Source organism: Rhinoderma darwinii, chromosome 1 (assembly GCF_050947455.1).
Source record: "Rhinoderma darwinii isolate aRhiDar2 chromosome 1, aRhiDar2.hap1, whole genome shotgun sequence".
NCBI classification, from domain to species: domain Eukaryota; kingdom Metazoa; phylum Chordata; class Amphibia; order Anura; family Rhinodermatidae; genus Rhinoderma; species Rhinoderma darwinii.
In genome coordinates this window covers 509,136,475-509,158,682 of record NC_134687.1, presented here as the reverse complement: position 1 = coordinate 509,158,682, position 22,208 = coordinate 509,136,475, and the positions used below count along the sequence as shown (strand labels likewise).

The 22,208-nt window shown below is 42.3% G+C and overlaps 1 protein-coding gene across 5 annotated transcripts in view; it reads left to right on the top strand.

Moving 5' to 3' along the window:
• Nucleotides 1-22,208, top strand: part of TNFAIP8 (TNF alpha induced protein 8) — a 109,132-nt gene that overhangs the window by 72,791 nt on the left and 14,133 nt on the right. Inside the window, exon 1 of one of the 5 annotated variants that reach the window (XM_075854809.1) lies at nt 14,540-14,706. The exons of the other annotated variants lie outside the window; for them this stretch is intronic. Within the exon in view, the coding sequence (XP_075710924.1) occupies nt 14,676-14,706 (31 nt within the window). The 5' untranslated portion in view covers nt 14,540-14,675. Of the gene's footprint in view, nt 1-14,539; nt 14,707-22,208 lie in introns of those variants that run through there. 5 annotated transcript variants of the gene reach the window in all.

Below are 22,208 nucleotides of genomic sequence, written 5' to 3'. Positions count from 1 at the left end.
AAGTCTCCTAGGGGGACTAACAAAATATGTAAAAACAAAAGTAAATAGTTATTAGTGGAAAAAATTAAATAAATATTTAAAGTCCAAAAAGAAACCCTTTTCACATTTTTTTCTGTAAAATAATGTAAAAAAATAAAAAACAATACACAAAATTGGTATTGTTGCGTCCGTAAAAGTCCAAGCTATTACAATATACCATTATTGAACTCGCATGGTGAACGCCGTGAAAAAGAAAAATTTTAAACGGCAAAATCGCAGTGTTTTTGGTCACCTTGGCTGTACAAAAAATGTAATAAAAAGTGCTCAAAAAGTCTTATGTACCAAAAAATTATACGAATAAAAACTACAGCTCGTCCCGCAAAAAAATAAGCCCTCACACCACTCTATTGACGGAAAAATTAAAAAAGTTGTGGCTCTCGGAAAGCGGGGAGGAAAAACGAAAAAGAAAAAGTAAAACATGGATCAGTTCGGAAAGGGTTAATTACTTTCTAATGAAAAAACATTTATAACCACATGTGAGGTATGGAGAAATTGCTTTAGAAATGTTGGGGTGCATTTTCTCCTTTATCCTTTGTGAAATTGAAAAAATTCAACATTTTAGTGGAAATAATGTTGATATTAATTTTCACGGCCTAATTCTAATAAATTCTGCAAAAGACGTGTGGGGCCTAAATGCTCACTATACCCCTAGATAGATTCCTTAAGTGGTGTAGTTTCCCAAATGGGGTTACTTTTGGGGGGCTTCCACTGTTTCGGTCTCTCGGTGGCTTTGTAAATTCGACATGACACCCAAAAACTATTCCAGCTAAATTTGAGCTCCAAAAGCCAAATAGCGCTCCTTCCCTTCTAAGCCCCGGTGTGGGTCCAAACCGCAGTTTATTACCACATATGGGGTATTTACGTAATCAGGAGAAATTGTTTTACAAATGTTGGGGTGCTTTTTCTCCTTTTATTCCTTGTAAAAATTAAAAATGTCTAAGTTCTTACAGAAAAAAAGTAGATTTTTACCTTTACAGACTAAGGCCTGATTTACACGAGTGTGTGTGTTTTGCGCACGCAAGAAACGAGGCGTTTTGCGTGCGCAAAAGGCACTTAACAGCTCCGTGTGTCATCAGTGTATGATGCGCGGCTGCGAGATTTTCTCGCAGCCGCCATCATTATGACACTCCGTTTGGATGTTTGTAAACAGAAAAGCACGTGGTGCTTTTCTGTTTACATTCAGAGTTTGACAGCTGTTGTGCGAATCACGCAGTTCGCACGGAAGTGCTTCCGTGCGGCATGCGTGGTTTTCACGCACCCATTGACTTCAATGGGTGCGTGATGCGCAAAAAGATAGGACATGTCTTGAGTTTTACGCAACGCACTCGCGCTGCGCAAAATTCACGCACTGTCTGTACTGCCCCATAGACTAATATAGGTGCGTAAGTCCCATATTAGATGCCTAAGTCCAATGAATTCAGCAAAACAACTGTGGGGTCAAAATGCTAACTTACCCCTAGAAAAATTCCTTGAGGGGTGTACTTTCCAAAATTGGGTCACTTTTGGGGGGTTTCCACTGTTTTCATCCCTCCAGTGCATTGCAAACGCGACACGGCACTGAAAACTATTCCAGCAAAATCCAAATGGTGCTCCTTCTCTTCTGAGGCCTGCTGTGGGTCCAAACAGTAGTTTATTACCACATATGGGGTATTACTATAATCTGAAGAAATTGCTTTACATATGTTGGGGTGTTTTTCTACTTTTATTCCTTGTAAAAATTTAAAATTTCTACGTTTTTTCACAAAAAAAGTAGATTTTCATCTTCACATACTAATTCAAATAAATTTAGCAAAAAAACTTTGGGTTCAAAATGCTAACTATACCCATAGATAAATTCCTTGAGGGGTATAGTTTCCAAAATGGGGTCACTTTTGGGGGGTCTTTACTGTTTTGGTACCACAAGACCTATTCAAACCTGACATGGTGTCTACAATATATTCTAGAAAAAGGAGGCCCCAAAATCCACTAGATGCTCCTTTGCTTCTGAGGCCTGTGTTTCAGTCCATTACCACACTAGGACCACATGTGGGATATTTCTAAAAACTGCAGAATCTGGGCAATAAATATTGAGTTGCATTTCTTGGGTAAAACCTTCTAAAATATGTATTACAAATGAATTTTCGAAAAAAAAAAAAATTAGATTTGTAAATTTCACCTCTACTTTGCTTTAATTCCCGTGAAACGCCTAAAGGGTTAAAACACTTTCTGAATGCAATTTTGAATACTTTGAGGGATGCCGTTTTCAAAATGGGGTGATTTATGGGGACTTTCTAATATGTAAGGCCCTCAAAGCCACTTCAGAACTTAACTGGTCCCTGAAAAAATAGCCTTCTGAAATTTTCTGGAAAATGTGAGAAATTGCTGCTAAAGTTCTAAGCCTTGTAACGTCCTAGAAAAATAAAAATGTTCAAATAACGATGCAAACATAAAGTAGACATATGGGAAATATAAACTAGTAAGTATTTTGTGTGGTATTATTATCTGTCTTACAAGCAAATACATTTAAATTTAGAAAAATGCAAATTTTTGCTAATTTTCTCTAAAACTTGGTGTTTTTTTTACAAATAAATATTGAATTTATCGACCAAATTTTTTCCCTAACATAAAGTACAATATGTCACGAGAAAAGAATCTCAGAATCACTTGGATAGGTAAAAGCATTCCGGCGTTATTACCACATAAAGTGACACGTCAGATTTGAAAAATCCGCTTAGTCCTGAAGGCCAAAACGGGCTCAGTCCTGAAGGGGTTAAGGCTATACCTTACTGTAAACGTTAATTCTATAGCCGTTTAGCAATAGATTACAGTGATCCAATATGTTGATTGACAGAGTTGCTTCAAATGGTGAGGGGATTCATACCGTAGGTTGAGCCACTATTGTAGTCTCAATGACTGCATTGTTTGCTAGTACTACTGGTAAATGGATGTGCCTGTTTAATAGATAATTTGCACAAATAATATCTCCTTCAGAGGTGTAAATTGAAGCTCCTGGGTTTCAATGCAAAATCTGTAACCGCGTCTCCACGTACCATGTGCCGTCTATAATATGGATTTCCTTTTACGTTGTAGAGGTGTTTTGGCCATCTCCGGCACCAGGTCACAGGGCAACTGCTACTTCTTCACTCTGACTACCCGAGCCCCTCTCTGCTCTATACCTACTCATGGGGCTTACATAAATCCTTTGTTTACACCTTTGCCCAGAGGATAACAAATAGTGTGTCAGACTGCTGCTAATTTTGTGTGAATATAACCTCCGCACACTAAGGCCTTGTAAACACAACAGAAAGTTCACGCTGATTTCAGCGCGTTTTCGTGCGACTGAATCACTGTGGATTTTGCTTGAAAAAAATTGTCTCATTACCTCGTTGTTCATACGGGGCAAACATTTCAGCGGGCAGTATTGAACCCACCTCGCTGAAAAAAGTGACATGTCACTTCTTGACGCGGTTTTCGTAGCATAGTCTGCCCAAAAACAGCATTGGCAGCTGCGCATATTAGCCGCATTTAAGGGGCTAAATCTGCGCGCAGAAACTCAGACTGGTTTCTGCCACTTTTTTGCATTAAAAATAAGCGTCATGGGGAACTTCCTGCGTTTAAAAGGGTGAAATCCGCAGTGACAATCTGCAGCAGAAATTTATATGCTTTATGTTTCAAAATCTGCACCACACGTTCTTTTTCGTGTAGAAAAATTCCACAGAATATAGATAACATTTATTCAAGTCTCCTCTACATGGATGGTACTAATAATAATAATCTTTATTTATATAGCGCCAACATGTTACGCAGCACTTTACAATTTGGAGGGAACATGAAACAAACAATATCGGACATTACATAGTGACCAAGTTAATTTATAATTCAAACCAGAGGAGTGAGGACCCTGCTCGCAAGAATTTACAATCTATGAGGAAATAAGGGAGACACAAAGTGTAACATTGTTTGTTCTGTACAATAGTACAGACATTTTTTTTATACACATGGGTGGTACACATAAAGCTGCATGAGCTGGTCACCAGCCAGTATCCGTGTATGATGGACATGAAGAGAAGGAGTGTGAGGGAATCTAGTTCTGATGACTAATCTAAAAGGGGGGCCATGGAAAGGAGTCAGATTAGGGAATGTTATAGGCCTGTCTAAAAAGATGTGTTTTCAGGGCACGTTTAAAACTGTGGATATTGGGAATTCATCTGACTGTCTGGGGGACTGGTGCAGCACGAGAAAAATCTTGGAGATGGAGTGGGAGGTTCGGATTATGGAGGATTGTAATCTAAGGTCGTTAGCAGAACGTAGGGCCCGAGTAGGGTGGTAGACGGAGATGTAAGGAGGTGCAGCACTGTGGAGAGCTTTGTTGATAAGTTTGAATTTAATTCTGAAGGGGATGGGCAACCAGTGCAGTGACTGGAAGAGGGTAGAGGCGTTGGTGTAGCGGTTGGTCATAAAGATGAGCCTGGCTGCTGAATTAAGGATAGATTGGAATGGGGAGAGTTTAGTGAGGGGGAAGACAGACTAATAATGAGTTCCAGTAGTCAAGACGAGAGTGAATCAGAGCAACAATGATAGTTTTTGCTGTTTCCTCAGTAAGAAAAGGGCAGATTCTGGAGTTGTTATTGAGGTGAAAATGACAGGAGCGTGAAAGTGATTGAATGTGAGGAGTAAAGGAAAGATCTGAGTAAAAAAATAACACAGACAGCGGGCGTGCTGCTTAGGAGTTATGATCGTGCCACACTCGGAGATGGAGACATCAGGTTTCGGAAGGTTAGTAGATGGTGGGAACACAAGGAGCTCAGTTTTAGAAAGATTCAGTTTCAGATAGAGAGAGGATATGATAGAGACAGCGGACAGACAATCACTGGTGTCTTGTATTAGAGCAGGGGGGATGTCATGGGAAGAGGCATATAATTGGGTGTCCTCAGCGTAGAGATGGTACTGGAAGCCAAATCTGCTGATGGTTTGTCCAATAGGGGCTGTGTAGAGAGAAAAGAGGAGCGGGCCTAGGATTGATCCCTGAGTAACCCCAATAGCAAGTGGATAAGGAGAAGAAGTAGAACAAGCAAATGACACACTGAACGAGCGGTCAGAAAGATAGGAAAAAGACTGAGAGAGAGCAGCGTCCTTGAGGCCAATAGAGTGGAGCATGTTAAGTATGAGTTTGTGGTCTACAGTGTCAAAGGCTGCCGAGAGATCCAGAAGAATCAGTAGAGAGTATTTACCGTCCGATTTAGCCGCCAAGGGATCATTTCAGACTTTAGTAATGGCAGTTTCTGTGGAGTGTAGAGTGCGGAAACCAGATTGGAAGGGTATGTGCACGTGAGAACTGGCTATTACGTCTGAAAAGACAGACTGTTTTCAGGAGAAAACAGCTGCGTCGTTTCAGACGTATAAACTCCTCCTCGCATTATGCGAGGCGTCTTTGATGGCCGATCATTTGAGCTTCTCTTCATTGAATTCAAAGAAGAACGGCTCAAATTACGTTTCAAAGAAGTGTCCTGCCCTTTGAGGCAGTCATTTTACGCGTCGTCGTTTGACAGCTGTGAGGTTGTGTGAATCCAGCTGAAGGGGGCAAGAATGGAGTTAGCAGAGAGATAGCAGATAAGGTGAGAGTAGACCAAGCGTTCCAGGAGTTTGGAGATGAACGGCAGATTAGAGACTGGTCGGTAGTTAGCAGCGCTGGATGGGTCAAGAGTTGTTTTTTTCAGTAATGGGTTTATAATGGCATGTTTAAAAGAGGAGGGAAAGATACCAGAGGAAAGAGAGAGGTTAAATAGTTTAGTCAGTTGACTAGTGACAGCTGGGGAGAGGGACTGGAGGAGGTGTGAGGGGATCGGATCACTAGGGCATGTAGTAGGACGAGAAGAACAGAGGATCCTAGAGACTAAATTCTGCTACAGTTTTTCCGGCCACAAATTCGGATGTAAAAATCTGCATAATTTCTGTCCCGGCCTAAGAGTGTACAGGAACGACAGCCATTGATATAGAAGGAAGTTAGACGCGCTGATTCTGTACGGAGTACAATATATTCAGTAGTGAATATTTTGTTAAGCTCGCTTGCTAAAAAGTGCAACACATACAGTATGCCGCATAATACAGATCTGGTTGTACAACTATTTGGTTTTTTTAAAGTCCGTTTATTGATGGAGACATATAAATACATTAGCATAGTAAACTGCTGGACCCCCGCACAGCGGACATGTCCAGAATGTATGCATATAAAGAAACTTTATTTTTATTTTTTTACACTGAGTACATAACAAGATTCATAACAACTATATAAAATAAAAGTAAAGAAAATACATATTTTTTATCAAGGTTCCATCCAGTGACATGCATGCCTCAATGATAGTGTGAACATTCCAAAATAGAAAAGATAGCCGGGGGGTCATCAACTCAGACAGTCAAAGACATATGTATCTTGGGGCATCCAGTACAGTATACAGATACCCCCTGCAATGATGTTCAGCCACCTTCCCTCGTATCCTACCTGGGTCAATGTAGTATGACAGTGCTCATGTATTGATCCCTCCAATAGCCACTGATAACTCCGGACCAGAATAAGCCGTAAGGTCAGAATTACACCAACTATCCCATATCCAGTTAATTTTTTCAGGTCGGTTTCTATGAATATAAATAATACGCTCATAAGGTATAACTGTGTTTTGTACAACTATTTGTATTGATGGAATTTTTTGGGTTCCCTGGTTTCATAAAGTTTGATAAGGCTGGCAGTTTTCAATGCAGTTTTCAGTGCAGTTTCTGTGAGCCGAAGCCAGAAATGGATCCAGGAGTAAGGCAAAGTATAAAGGAAAGACTGAGACATTTCCTCTCCTTTTGTATCCACTCCTGTTTTGGCTAAAAAAAAAATGCAGTGAAAACTGCATGTGCTTCCAGCCTTAAAGAATATTGCAGTAAGGGTGGTCAAGACAGGAGACTATATTGAGAATGACCAGATCAGGGCCGATTCTAGCTTTTCTGCTGCCTTAGGCGAAAATTAAAACGGTGCCTCCACCATAAAAATCCTAAGTAGGTAATCTTATTAGCCAACTGCTATTTGATCACTCAGACTTGTAAATCTAAACCAAAATTTAAACTGGTTGAGAGTTAATAAATTATTCTGCCAGCAGGAAAAATATAAAATAAAAAAAAATCAAACGCCACTCCTGCAGCGATGTCACATTCATCACAAATCACAGGCCTGTGCAGCCAATCACAGGCCTCAGCAGTCACATGCTATACATGCAGGCATCACTGTTGAGGCCAGCTATTGACTGCAGCAGTCACATAAACTATAAACAATACATCATCGCTGCAGGAGCGGCGGGTATTACCAGAGCATTGATGCTGGAGCAGCAGCAGATTTTAAAAGGTGAGTAATCTGCCTTGTTTTATTATATATTCACTGCATGTACTGTACGTTTTTTTTTTGTTTTGTTTTTTTTAAATCTTCTACAACCCCTTTAAAACATGCATGTGCCCCTTGTGCGGCCTCACCCACACCCGGCATCCGCGGCCGCCGGGGGCTGTCGCTGCCGTCTTCGCGGCATCACTGTCCATATATGGACAGTGTCGGGAGAGTAGTCCTAGGCAGAGCACTAGAGGCGCTCTGCCCGGTACTTTGGCTCTGTGGTTGCCCCCTGACATCACTAGCTGTATATGGCCAGTGATGTCAGGGGCTTCCCCAGAGCTGGAGTACCGAAGCAGAGCCTTTACTAGCTCTCTGGAGCAGAGCTGAAGTCCCAGGCAGACACCACTATCTATATATGAACAGTGTTGTCAGGAGCAGAGCAGGAGTCCCAGGCAGAGCGCTAGTAGTGCTCTGGCCGGGACTATGGCTCTGGGGTTGCCCCTGACAACACTGTCCATATATGGACAGTGACGTCAGGAGTTTCTCCTGAAGCGGAATCCCCAGCCAGAGCATCCGCAATGCTCTGGCTGGGTATTCCACTCCTAGAGGGAACCCCGAAGGTGCTACCTACAGGCAGGGAGGCTGTCTTGTAATACCTGGGCTGTGTGGCACTACCTGGGAGGTGGGGGCTGTGTGGCACGATCTACAGAGGGCACTAAATTTATGGGGTTCAAACTGTGGGCCTAACTTCTATATGGGGGCATAAACGGGGTCTAACGTCTATAGGGGGGCACAAAGTGAAGTTTTCTGCCCTTTTTTACGGACGCCCTGAATTCCCTCGCAAAGGGGCCTACTAAGTCTGGGTTGCACAAAGGCCCACATGAACCTGGAGCCAGCCCTGCATGGGACACATGCTGCACACACGTGACTCACTCTTGACACATGCAGCAGACACACATACACCACTTACATGCTGGACACATGCAAGTGTCACACTTTCTGTCACCCAATTATTACATACACTGTAGTAAATACTTACCAGATTTCTTTTGACCGGCACTGACCACTGCAGAATCAACACAGGCAGGAGTAGAGTGACATGTCCTGCTGAGATAAAGCTCCACCTTCAATATGATAGCTCCACCCACTCATGCTGCTAAGCTCCACCCCTTTCTGGCACCACGAGTCCAGAGCTTCTACGCACTACTGAGGACAGAAAGTCCCCCTCCGACCCTTACAACTTTTAGGTCCCTGTGCAGTTGCTCTCTCCCATTTACTCAATCCCTCCTTTTCACTGATGCATTCCCTGCCGCTGACTTTAACTGAAAACGAAGATCGTCCGGAAGCTCCATTGATTGGGTGACTCCAACAGCAACTAACATTACTGCCATGTCCAGAGCAAGTCCAGTGCAAGTAAACTGCGCTATTGATTCTGTCAAAACAATGAAACCTTTTCACAACTGAGGCAAACTGATACCAGTGGCACCGGATCCGTCACCATTGAAATCAATGGTGATGAAAACGGAAACCTTTGATTTCCATTTGTGTCAGTCAAGGTTCCGCTCCGACGGAACGGGACCCTAGTGGAGATGTGAACGAAGCCTAACTGATTTGAATGTGTCTCACGGTTTCCAGCGTTGTTTTGTTTTTTTCCTCGACCCCACCCCCCCCACCCCCCGGTTCAGGGATATGGCCCAGTGTTTTTTGCTCCCTATTTGCTAATTTGCTGTAGTTAACCAACGGGGTGTAGCTAGCTTACTTGCCTCTGATGCTGACAAATCAGCGTGAAGCAACATGAGTAGTTCATGCCCTTTTGGCTAACTACAGCAAATTAGCATAGAGGGATCCAACACCACAGTGGGCCAAATATCTGGAACAAGTGGGTCCAGGAAAAAAAACAACAAAAACCGCTCTGGAATCAGGGAGATAGTGCTATTCAGGTCAGTAAACTAGTATGACCTAGTGACAAGTCCTCGTTAGTGATTTCAGAAAGGTGGAAGAGAAGAGGTTTATTGGAAAACATCTGTAAGGCCCTGTTCACATTACGATTTTTGGCCTACGTTTAATGTATTTCTCTGGAACTTTTCCCGGTGTATACATCAAACGTAGGCTGCGACAGATGATTAACAATGGCATCCATCACCCATAGGTTATAATAGCATCCTTTACACCAGGGGTCTCAAACTCGGCCGGGTAAGTGGGCCACATATAGAAAAATTGGGAAGTTGGCGAGCCGCATTACTTTCAAATTTGATACAATACAAAATGATTGTTAATCAATTAGTTATTTGAACTACTATAACACTATATTACTATAATAATAATACTACATCACTATAATAATACTGCTAGGTTTAAAATTTTACAGAATTCTCCACGTGCTTATTTCAACAATCCAGTTTTCCAGTATAAGTGTCGCAAAATGCAGTCCGGCGGCTCAGTTGGCAGTGTTTGGCAGACACATGTCCAGATTGGGCTGCCCCCTTTTAGACGCTGCCCCGGTGCCCTCTGCAGACGCTGCCCCGGTGCCCTCACACACCCCAAGTAGATGGCTCCCTCTAGGAATGGAATCCCCAGCCAGAGTGTTGCCGACGCTTTGGCTGGGGATTCCTCTGCTGTTGGAGCCCCTGACGTCACTGTCCATACACAGTGATGTCGGGGCATCCTTTATGGACCGAAATGTGATGTCAGGGGCAACCCCAGAGCCAGTGTCCCGGAGCAGAGCACTAGTACAGGCTCTGCGCCGGAACTCTGGGGAAGCCACTGACATCTGTCCATATATGGATAGTGATGTCAGGGGCTTGCCCAGAGCTGGAGTCCTCGAGCAGAGCCGCTTCTAGCACTCTGCCTGTGATTCCAGCTCTGCTCCTGACATTACTGTCCATATATGGACATGGATGTCAGGGGCAACCCCAGAGCTGGCGTCCCAGGCAAAGCGCTAGTAGGCTCTTCCTGGGACTCCAGCTATGCTTCTGACCTCACTGGGACTCCTGCTCTGGGGAAGCCCCTGACATCACTGTCGCTGTATGGACAGCAATGTTAGAGGCTTCACCAGAGTCCCGGAGCAGAGCCTATACTAGCGCTCTGCCCGGGACTCCGCTCTGGGGAAAACCCTGACAATACTGTCCATATATAGCCTATACTAGCGCTCTGCACGGGACACCGGCTATGGTGAAGCGATGTCAGGGGATTCCACAGAGTCCCAGAGCAGAGCCTGTACGGCTGTGTCCCGCAAGGCTGCAGATGACCGCCCCAAGGGCCGCGTGCTTGAGACCCCTGCTTTAGACTGACGCATCAAGACGAGCTGTTACTATGTTGTTTTTTTTACTGGACTCTGTGTCTACTATGCTATTACATAGGTTTTTTTGTAGTGTACTGACGTATAGAAGGGCAAGGCGCAGGCGTCTGACAATGGAGCCCTATAGACAAATTTAGCGTGTACACTGGGAGATTTTTCCAATGTACACCTCTAAACGTAAACTAAAAACATGTGAATAGGGCCTAAGTTACTGATTATTTTCAGTATTACCAAATATTTTACTAATCCAGTGTCTAAGTCATTCATTTGTAAACTGCCTGAAGAAGGGGCCTCTGTGCTCTGAAAGCTTGCATATAGAACTTTTATGGTTAGCCAATAAAGGTATCATACCTATTATACTTTTGTCTTTTTTGACACAAAAGTATTTAACATTTCATACTAATCCAGTGTGTCTTCTGTATTCGTTGTAAACTTGTAATCATCAGAGTTCTTTTCACACGACTCACTTATTGTATGAGTAGAATGAAGCAACTTCCTCTAGTTGGTGTAACTGTCTCACTTGTCTAGAAAAACAATAATTTATTTATATATATATATATATATAATGTGTGTGTGTGTGTGTGTGTGTGTGACCTATACTCCAAATTAATTTTACTTCTAATATACAAGACACATATTTTTTTTTTCTAATCATACAAGATGTTGTATTTCACCTCAACCATGGATATTAAGTTTAAGTCCTATGGAATGTGTTAATTCTCATTATTAGCAAGGAGTCTGCTTTTAAATGGTTTGTATGATCAAACATCTTCTCTGATTCCTAGTGACCCCCGGCAATGAGCTATTCTCATCGGCGAGAGCTCCAGCTGGCCATACATTTTCCTGCATGGCAAATGTAGTGTTAAATGCCAGCCATTCAAATTTAATAGTGAGATCCATTGTTAGCACATGCGTTCGGCCGTTCCAGTTGAGGATTCTGGTACTTTTGAAAGCAAGAATAGTGCAGCATGCAGTACTATTCTTGCGGTCAACACAATGAAAACTCATACTGAACCCACTATAAGTCATTGAGGTGCGTTTTATGACAAATCCGACAGTGTTATGGCTTATGTTCTAAACGAAAGCCATGGTTCAGATTTTACAGGGCCTAACTCTGTAATTTAAGGAAATGTAATTGCTAAATGGTTTCCAAACTTCTGATTTACTGAATATTTATAGTTTGGGTAGAAATCCTACATTTATGATGCTGTGATCACACAGGCACAACAATTGCAGCATCAATAAAGAGAGGGGCCTCCCTTTGTGTCCCCATCATTTCCTTATCGGCTGCAATAGTATGGGCTGATTCTATTTACAAATGTGCCCTGGGCTGTACTGAGTTGAGAGAGGCTCTGTTGAGCTGAAACGGTCGAATGGTTGAATAAATCTTGTTCCTTTGGATCTGCTGCCTGGATCTCTTTTTCTATATTGTCCAGAGTTATTGTCTGTTATTTCCTTAAAGGGGTTATCCGGGGACCAAAAATTGCATTAATATTTTAATGTAAAAACGTAGTCCCTTACTAATGTACTTTAATTTAAAATTCGGTACTAAATCGTGCAGTTCAAGCACGGTGAATTGTTCCCGGAAGACCTGTAGCTTTTCTACTACTGATAACTCGGCCCCACATGACTGAGTGCTTGCTACCTCTGCTGTTCGTGTCGGCGTGGTGTTAATCTCATGACCGCAAGGGGCTGTCATATTAGCTATTGCAGGAGTCCCCAAGCAGAGCATCAGCTAGCGCTTTGCTCAGGACTCAAGCACTGCTCCGGACATTTGATCAGTGACTTCAGGGGTTTCCTATCGCTGGAGTTCCCGAGCAGAGCAGCCGCTGATGCTCTGCCTGGGGACTCAAGCACTGCTCCCGACGTCACTGTCCTTATATGGTCAGTGACCTCAGGGGCTTCCTATCGCTAGAGTTCCCGAGGAGAGCATCTGATGATGCTCTGCCCGGGGACTCCAGCATTGCTGCCAACATCAGTCACTGTCAATATATCAGTGCGTGAGCCCGCTCCAAGCATCGCCCCCCGCCCCCTCCATGACGTGTATTTTCGTCATGGGTCATGAAGGGGTTAAAACAGTGGCGTAAAAAAATGCCCCGTCTGAACGAAGTGCTGTTTTTTTCCCATGGATTTCAATGTGAAGCTGTTCGTAAAATGCTAGTGAGATGCTGACAAAGACTTATTTTGACGTGTTTTACACCCCGAAATGTGCCCGAAAACACTGCGTGTGAACATACCCCTATGTTGTTTTTCTTTCTATTGACCCCAATGTCTCATGCACATACAGAACAGCATAGTACCTCAATCTGTGTTCACATCATATTTTAGGTCCATGTCAGATGTATACTGTAAAGTGCGCTCATGACTTGTTTTGTTTTTTTGGCATATGTTTGAGTGGTTTAAAAGTATCCGGGCCTTTTTTCTTTTTGTACTTTTTGAAAAGCATAGGCTATTACACTTCTTCAATCCACTATAAAAGTAAGCATTAACGTGTCCCGTGTGTAGGTGTTTGCATACGTTTTTTTAATTTTTAAGCTGTGAGTTGAAGAGGCATGGGGCTTTTCCCTTGGATATTTATGGCATATCCACAGGATATGCTATAAGTTTCGAATAGATGCGGGTCCCACCTCTGTAACCAGCACGGATCTCTAGAATGGTGCCCCCTGACCCCCATCCTACCATGTCCCGTTTCCACTTTTCTCCCACCATTGTCTGACAAGGTAGTCAGAAGTACTGAAACAGCCAAGCTTGCTGAACCACGCTGTTTCCGTAAATACCATAAAAGTGGAAAGTTGTAAAAGGGGCTTAGCTACAGTACCAGACACAGCTCGTGGACTAGAGTGGTGCTGTTTCTGCCCCAAAAATTAATTCAATCCTTTTTTTGAAATTCCATTCAACTTTTTTTGTTATAGGCCATAAAGTAGAAGGGGTAAAGGAGCTTTGTGATTGTAAAATAGTGATTGTCTTCCTTCGGATAGGCATCAATGTTTCATTGTGAGGATCAGAACTTGGGGTACCTCTGCAGTTCAACAGAATTGGTATCACTTGAATGGGGCTCAGATGCAGTACCAGGCCGCAAGTACGGACAAGCGCTGTGCCTGTGTAAACAATAAGGGGACTGCTGCACTGATCATTCTGCTGATTAGAGTGGGTCCTAGAAGTTGGGCCACCACCGAAACATTGATGGCGCATCCTATGTATAGGCCATAAGGGTTTTTACTGGAGTAAAGGTGAATAAATGAATGATTTGCTTTTTCCCAAATACCTACATAGTCCTATAAACCTATGCGGTCTTCTGTGTAGTCGCTGCATACATTGAACTATTTTTTTATTTTATTTTTTATATACTCCATGTCCATAGAAGCTGTTGTTTGAATGTGTTTGTTAAAGAAATTATAATGCAACCCCTTTATCTTTATTTCCCCCTTATTTTTTTGTTTTATGTTTTATTAATGCTGAACTCCTGTAGTATTAGTTTCACAATTATGTGTAAGTGTGCGGCTTCTCCCACTATCCCGTTTCTAGGAGTCCAGCCCTGATTGTTTCATGACACATCTCCGACTGACTTTTTCTAGGGCTGAGTATGAGTAACTTCAATGCTTCTGCTGGAGTTATTAGCCTTAGGGAGCAAAGCTATAACAATCACTTAAAAGAAATACTCAACATATAGCATTGCTCAGTAGAACTCCTTCCTGTAATGCAGTCATGTTGTAACAAGTAACACCCCACCCCTCAAGAAAAAAAATAACTCCCTGGAAGAGACTGTGTGTGAGGGCTGTAGTGCTGCACTTCTGAATACACGCTTGTCTAAAAAGTGCTGCTTCTCTCCAGTGACTGAGAAGGGGAAGGGTCTCTTTCTATACCGCCTCTTAGTGATTGGTCAAACTTGCAGAAGTTTCCTCTTTTCATCCTGACTTTTTTTTCCCTGAGAAGTTGACTTGTTGCTTCTCCGAGTGCACGTCAGCTGTAATCTGGTCTCCAGTGATTTACACTGACACCATGAGCTCAGAGTCAGATGAACCAAAAGAAGGTATGTTTTTGTTTTGTTTTTCTGTTTCTTTTCACCAGCCAGCTCTAAACTTTTGCATATTGTGATATGATATGGGATGAAGCAATCTTGTGTCCTTTGCTTCTGCACAGAGTTCAGCTATTAGGTATGAAGATCTGGCATATTCATTTGAAGCCTGCTCCTTAGATTTCCGGCATGGGGAGCTCTAGCGTTGGCTTGCATGTGGTGTTTTTTTGCTTTTTTTGGGTAGATTTAGGCCAGCAAGTCTCCGATTGTATTGGATAATGAAGTTCTGCTCCATTTAAACTCTCAGTAGACAACTGTTTGTGGCGTTGCCGAGCTCCAGATTTCTTCGGCTCACGCAGGAAGTCTTCAAAGTTTCAGCAGAGCAATGAAGATCACTATTTTAGGCTTGCTTGCTGCTAAGCTGTCGTTCCTCTTTCTTCTGAAGTTCTCCTTTCACTAAAAGTATAAATTGGAGACGGATGTGAGCAGTAAAACGCACACTGCACAACTCCGTTTGGAAACCTGGAAGCCGGCCAGCAAAAGCAATTTTTAAGAAAGGTTTCATTAATTTTTATTAATATCCAGTATTTTTTTTTTCTTCGCAGACCAATGTCTGAAATACAGATTTATAAGCAGAAGAAAACCCAAACTCTTTTATTTATCATGAATAATACATTTTTCAACTCCTCTCAACTGGCCGCTTAGTTTTATCCAGTGAATATGAAGTGGCACAGTCTCTTGAAATAGAGAATAGAAGTACGTGATGATATACTGGGCATGTTCTCATTCTTGTTCCTGTGTCAGTCGAAATTGAATCCGCTCACTGATTAAATAAGTGGTGGGATATTGGCACGAGGCCTGAAATGAACTGCAGTTTTTCCTGTCTTGAGTATTTTGACAGAGTAAATTCTTCTAGGAAGTCTGACATTCCAGACCTGCATTGCTGAAGTACTGGAATGGTGGGAGCTCTAAACATGTAAGAGTATGTTTAGACCTGGCGAAATATACAGTGCAATACATGTGATTGGGGTTTTCAAAACCCCATCCCCATGTATTGGAAAAAATACACACGGAAATTTAAGGGAATGCCGCGGATTTCACCCAATCCGTTGCGTTTTTTCCCCGTAACTCCTGGATTCAGCCTTGTATTATCTTCACACAGGTCCGATATGCTGCGGAAAAGTCAGCAACGTATACGACTTAAAAACTCTTAGGGAAAGTTGTCCGAATGTTCGCAACAAATGGCGCTTTAATTTGGTGTGGATATTCGGCCGCATTGACCACTGTGAAAAAACGCTGACAGAAAACAAAACCGTGTACACTCCCTTCTCCTGGCGCTGCCATAGCAATGTGTCCCTGCTCCCCCGTCTGCTTTCTGTACACCTGGCCTCCTGTGTGGACGTTTCATCATGTGGTTGGCTGCAGGAGTCACGTAATGAAATGTCATCACAGGAGGCTGCCGTACACAGAGCAGCGGGGACAGCAGGGACGTGTTACTATGGAAGTGCAAGGAAAGGTGAGTAAAGTCTTTATTTTTATCAAACGTTCTACTTTTTGGGAACATAAATTGGCATTCTGCAGATTTATAATCCGCACCGTAGGTTAATTTATGCACTTTTTTTTTTTCTGAATTTCGCAGTGTGTGGATTAGATTAGATTAAAAATCTCATCTACTTTTTGCTTCTACTGTAAACGCTGCAGAAATATTGCACCGTAAATCCAGTCAGAAATTCTTCAGCGTATACACCATGTGTGAACATGGCTTTAATCTCCGCGGGAGGTTTCCATACACACTGAAGTGTCGGGAACCTCGGCAACCAACGAGATCCTGAGCATTGTAGTAAAATCTAAGTAATGAGCCGCTATCTGTAGTTCATTACCTTGACAGTCCAGTTTAATTCCCTAATGTGCAACGCAACTGTATATGATTTTGTTAATGGTGTAAAAACGCTGGTAAGGCACATCTTAACGGTTTATTCTTTTTGTCTACGGTTAATCCTTTCACGCGGCAGTATTTGTAAATGTCCATAATACGGATATGCAGACTGGACGTTTTACAGATGATATTGCATCGCTAATTCGCCAGTATTACAGATCCGTAATACGGACAGGCTGTCTTTTAGGGGAATCTGTTAATCTCCGTCGTTTCCGTTTTCCTGTTCCATCAGCAACAGAAAACTGAAAATAATGGTAGTGCCAGATCCGTCACACGACGGGTTCCAACATTTCCCAACAGCACCTGTTGACTTGAATGGGTTTCGTCATGGTGTCCGTCATTTTACCAGAAAAACTAGTCCTGCATGCTGCGCTATTTTTACGGAATCTGCAATGGACACTTCAACGCAGATGTGAGTGAAGCCTAATTGAATTACATAAGACAGCCCCTTTAAAAATGTATGCAATACTGATGATCTACTCATGCATTTTGGTTCACATATAGATGGATCCGTATTTTAAACCCTCTCCATAACTTCAATTGGGGTTTTCCATCCACAAAACGGGTGAAAGTAGTGCATGCTGCGTTTTTACAATATGTGCCTATGTTATAGGCTCATAAACTAATATTAGAGCCGTAATAACGCGTCGCGCAGAGACTAATGCACCCCGACGTGAAAAACTGCCATTTTTCACGTCTGAAATACGCAACGCTCGTGTGAATCCGGCCTTAGTTCGTTTCTCATTACTTGATTGAAAAACGTTACCTTCTAATTGATGGTAAATCACTCTTTTTCAGCATTTTCTATTAGTTTTTGGGAGTTAATTCACAGAAGGGCTGAACTCCTAAAAACGGGAGTGTGGGAGAAGCTGCATGCTTAGACATAATTGTGAAAACAAATACTACAGGAGTTCGGAACGAGAGACTTGAGCGTTAATAAACATAAAACCAAAAATGAAGGAAATTGCGGATCCGTATTATGGTTCCAGGTCCTGTGGCTCTAATATAAATGTTGAGCGCCAGCTAGTGTGGGTGCTGGACTGTCTGACAGCCTGTCTCCTGCTTTTAACGTTCGGAATTGAAGTTAAACCCTTAGATGTGGCGGTCAATTAGCGGCATCTAAGTGGTTTTAGAGGGAGGGTGCTGCTTATGTCACCTCATCCTCGTCCCTGCAATGTGATCATGGGGTGCTGATGGTTTCCATGGCATTTAGGGGCCAAACAAAGGCCCCCAGATCTGCCAACAGTGTATGCCTATTAGGCCCTGTCTAATCCGTTTTACAGTAACAGGCATATTACACTACGATACAGAAGTATTGGAGTATTAGAAAAGTGATCAAACTATCTAGTAAATAATAGATTAAAAAAATGTAAACATCAAGTAAAAAAAAAAATGCTTTGTTAAAGTAAAAAAAAACAAAGAGCTACAAACAATTGGTATCGCCGCATCCATAACGATCCGAACTAAAAAACGTTCGTGTTATCTGACGCGGAAGAAAACACTGCTAGAATTGCTTTTTTCGGTTCATCCCACCTTCCCAAAAAAAAAAAAAAGTGTCATATGTACCCCAACTACAGTAAATTAGCATATTGGGAGCCAACACAACAGTGGGCCATATCACTGGAACTGGGTGGGTCTAGGAAAAAAAACTAAAATCGCAATCAGAGTCCGTGCTATTCAGGTCATTTAACCAGTTCAACTTATATGACCTAGTGACAGGTCCTCTTTCAGCACAGGATATGCCATAAATACCGGATAGGTGCAGGTCCCACCTTTGGTGACTGCGGAGACAGTGAATCGGCATCAATAGACCCCCTTGTTCTCCCAAAAGGTGAGGGTCCTAGAGGTGGAACCTGTGGATTTGCTTATGATGGGAATACCCATTTAAGGCCTAGTTCACATGGAGGAATTTGCAGGCAGAATATATCTGCCTCAAAATTCCTTCAGGAATTTTGAGGTAGATTTTGACCTGCCTGCACTTTCTTGCTGCGTTTTTTTGCCCGCAGCCATTGAGTGGTGCGGGCTAAAAAACGCTTTCTCTGGGAGGTCAGAGGCGGAACCGTGTCAAAGAACATGCCTCAGTTTTTTTCCTGGGAGCGGCTAAAAGCCACCACGGTAATAACGCCTCCATCTCCCATTGAAATCAATGGGAGATGGTTTCGGCCGTTTGCCGCTGATCTAAATCTGCGCCAAAATCTGTGTGAACTGATCCTAACCAGTAAAATGTCTTGCATAAAAACGGCAACCATGGCTTGTACATGTAGCACAATAATTTGCATTTCCACAGGAGCAGTTCCTTTTGCTTGAGTTTTGATTCAGTAGTGATGCAGCTTTTCAGATTATGTGCCTGAAAGATAATTATTACTAGTCTGGGGCGATTCGACAGCTTCAATCACAACTATTGTGCAATTTTTGCTTAACTTTTTTTTTTTGCATGTACATGAAATTTTCATTCTATTCAGTGTGTTCCTATAGATGGCATATTTTGCGTGACAATTTTTTTTAGCTGTCCTACCGTAAAACGCTACATGGCAATTTACTATCTTGTGTGAGTTTTATTATTTCGTATAGAAATACATTTGCATACAACTGCATGTGACTTTGGTCCTGTAGGGAAAAATAGACTATGTATTCAAGTGAGCCATTGAGTTGCGTGTGGTTGTACATTGACGTGTAGCCTTAAGCCTTACTTAGACGAACGTGTGCGGTTTGCGCACGTAAAAATGCTGCGTTTTGCGCGCGTTGCAGTTCCGGGTGTCAGTGTTTGGTGCGTTTCTGCGTTATTTTGGCGCGTATGCCATCTTTATGTCAAGTGGTTTTGACGTATGTGAAATGAAGGAGGTGGTTTTCTTTTTCTCATTTTTTTTGAGCAACTGTTGCGCGAATCACGCACAGTCCACGGATGTGCGTCCGTGTGATGTCTGTGATTTTCACGCACCCATTGACTTCAATGGGTGCGTGATGCGCAAAAAACGCTCAAGTATAGGACATGCAGTGAGTTTCACGCAGCGGATACACGCTGCGTGAAAAACACGGAATGTCTGAATGGCCCCATTTGACTTACATAAGTCCGTGCGACGTGCGTGGTTTTCCGCGCGTATCACGGGCCTGAAATACGCTCGTGTAAATAAGGCCTTAGGCTGGGACTACACAAACTTTTTGCAGCACCACTTCTGTGGTACCAACAGTCACAGTAAGAATACATTTGAGGAGCAGATGCAAGTATATGGTACTTCCATGAGATTTTCTTGCAACTATTGAGTGTCAAATATATCCGTAAGGAAGATGGCGTTAGGGCTTATTCAGACTAACGTATAATACGTCCGTGCTACGTACGTGAAAATCATCGTATGGACCTACGTTAGTAAATGGGGCCGTTCAGACAGTCCGTGATTTTCACACAGCGTATGTGTGCTGTGTAAAACACACGACATGTCCTACTTTTGCCAGTTTTTCACGCATCACGCACCCATTGAAGTCAATGGGTGCGTGAAAACCGCGCACGGCACAAGGACGCACTTCCGTGTGCTGCGAGCTACAGTAGTCGAAACTATGAATGAAAACAGAAAAGCACCACGTGCTTTTCTGTTTACAAACATAAAAACAGTGTCATAATGATGGCGGCTACGCGAAAATCACACCGCCACGCATCATATGCTGCTGACACACGGAGCTTTTATGGACCTTTTGCACGCGCAAAACTCAGCGGTTTTTGCGTGCGCAAAACGCACACGCTCCTTTGTATCCTGCCTAAGACTGGGTTTTCAGCTCTCGTTGAACAGCCACAGATGCCGTTTATGGGGCATGAATATATGTGATACACTTTCTGTTACCTGGTGCTGATGTTGGATGAGCACCTAGTATAACACCATAGAGAAATGGCGGGCACAGAAAAATTGTAAGGGTGCAAAAACCGGCATCAAAAGACTATTTAGACAAAACAAAAAAGCAAATACCCAAAAAAGGCTTGTATACCCATATAGATCAAAGATATGAAAAAAATACTTTATTGACAAATAATATACAAGAAAAAAATTATATATGCACACCAACAGACCATACACTTTAAAACACCACTAAAAAACTATAAGAACGAGGATCACAAGGAATGTGACCCTCTGTCGGTGAAAACACAGAATGAGGGCTGAGACCAGACCAAGATATACCCAACAGATGCTCTATGAATAATCTTATATATCCAAATAAAGTGCTGAGTGCTACAAAAGTATAAAGTATAAATCACAAAGCGTAAAACGCATAATGATAAAACCATGTAAACAATATAAAAAATATACAAGTCCACCAAAAGGCAGATAAATAGCATGTGCGGCGCACGCAAGTGGAAAAATCTGAGATTAGTACTAAAAATAAATGAGAGCAAATAGTGGGGTCAGGTCAGAAAGAACTTCAGAGAAACCCATGAGCTCCTAGGACATCTCCACTTTGCACTGTCTTGTATAGCAACACTTGAGTATACTGTCGATAATGTTAATGTGCGGTGTCCTGTGCAAAAAATACTTCCAAAAAATAGCAATCATTTACAGTTGTGAATGGAGCATTCAATGTGAGAGCAGTAGATTCAGCCGTCATAGGTCCACTCACTAATGTGAACACGGCTAATGATTTCAGGCTGTGCATTTCAGACTGCAATAATGATTCCTTTGTTAACTAGTTACCTGGAGTTAAAACCTGTGACCCTGGGGGCATCCTTAGATTTATCATTGGTGCCTATTCAGTACATGCATGGTGTGGTGCAGCACTTGGCTCAGCCTTAATGACCGTATTTCACTAAAAAGGTTTTGTCATTTATGCCAAGTCCTGTGGGCGTAATCATTAAGAAAAATATTTATATTACTGAATGAAGGGGCACTTTTAAGGACTTTGCTCATACAGCTCTTCACTGAATATTAGTGCTTTGCCAGGCACTCTTTATAATAGGAAATCATACCATAGAAGTTGGTGTTACGGTTGTATTTATGATCCTTTTTATATATAATATATATAAAATTTTATATTTGCCTGTGAATTATCTAATGGCCTATCCACAGGGCCCTCTACATTAAAGTCTGTGGGGACAGTGGCCACACAGTTAGTGTACAGGGGTCACAAGACCTGCCCTACTTCCGATAGATAAGGGCCCCAGATGTTATTTTTATACAAACCTATTATTCTTCACTCCTTTTTAATACTCCATCAATGTGTTACCGTAAAAGTTATACGTTTATAAGTTACATATTTAAAAGACAACGCTCAGATTGGAGAAATACAACTGTCCCCTACATGGAGCCTGCCAAAGTACTGTAACGAAGTAAATATTTTCTGTAGTCATCCAACAGGTTTAGTAACTAAGTAGAGTTAGCGCTCATGCACACCATTACCGTGTGCATGGACCCTATACGGCAGCACGCAGAGTCCCTACAAATTGGAGCTAGGAAGAGAAGATACATGGGAATTTGATATTCCTTTCTCTGTACTAATAGCCAAATCACAGCCGCTTGTGAAAGATGAAGTCATTTTTCCAATCGCTACATTTTTAGGGAATTGCTTTAAATGGTTCCCTATAATATATGAAAACTGCATA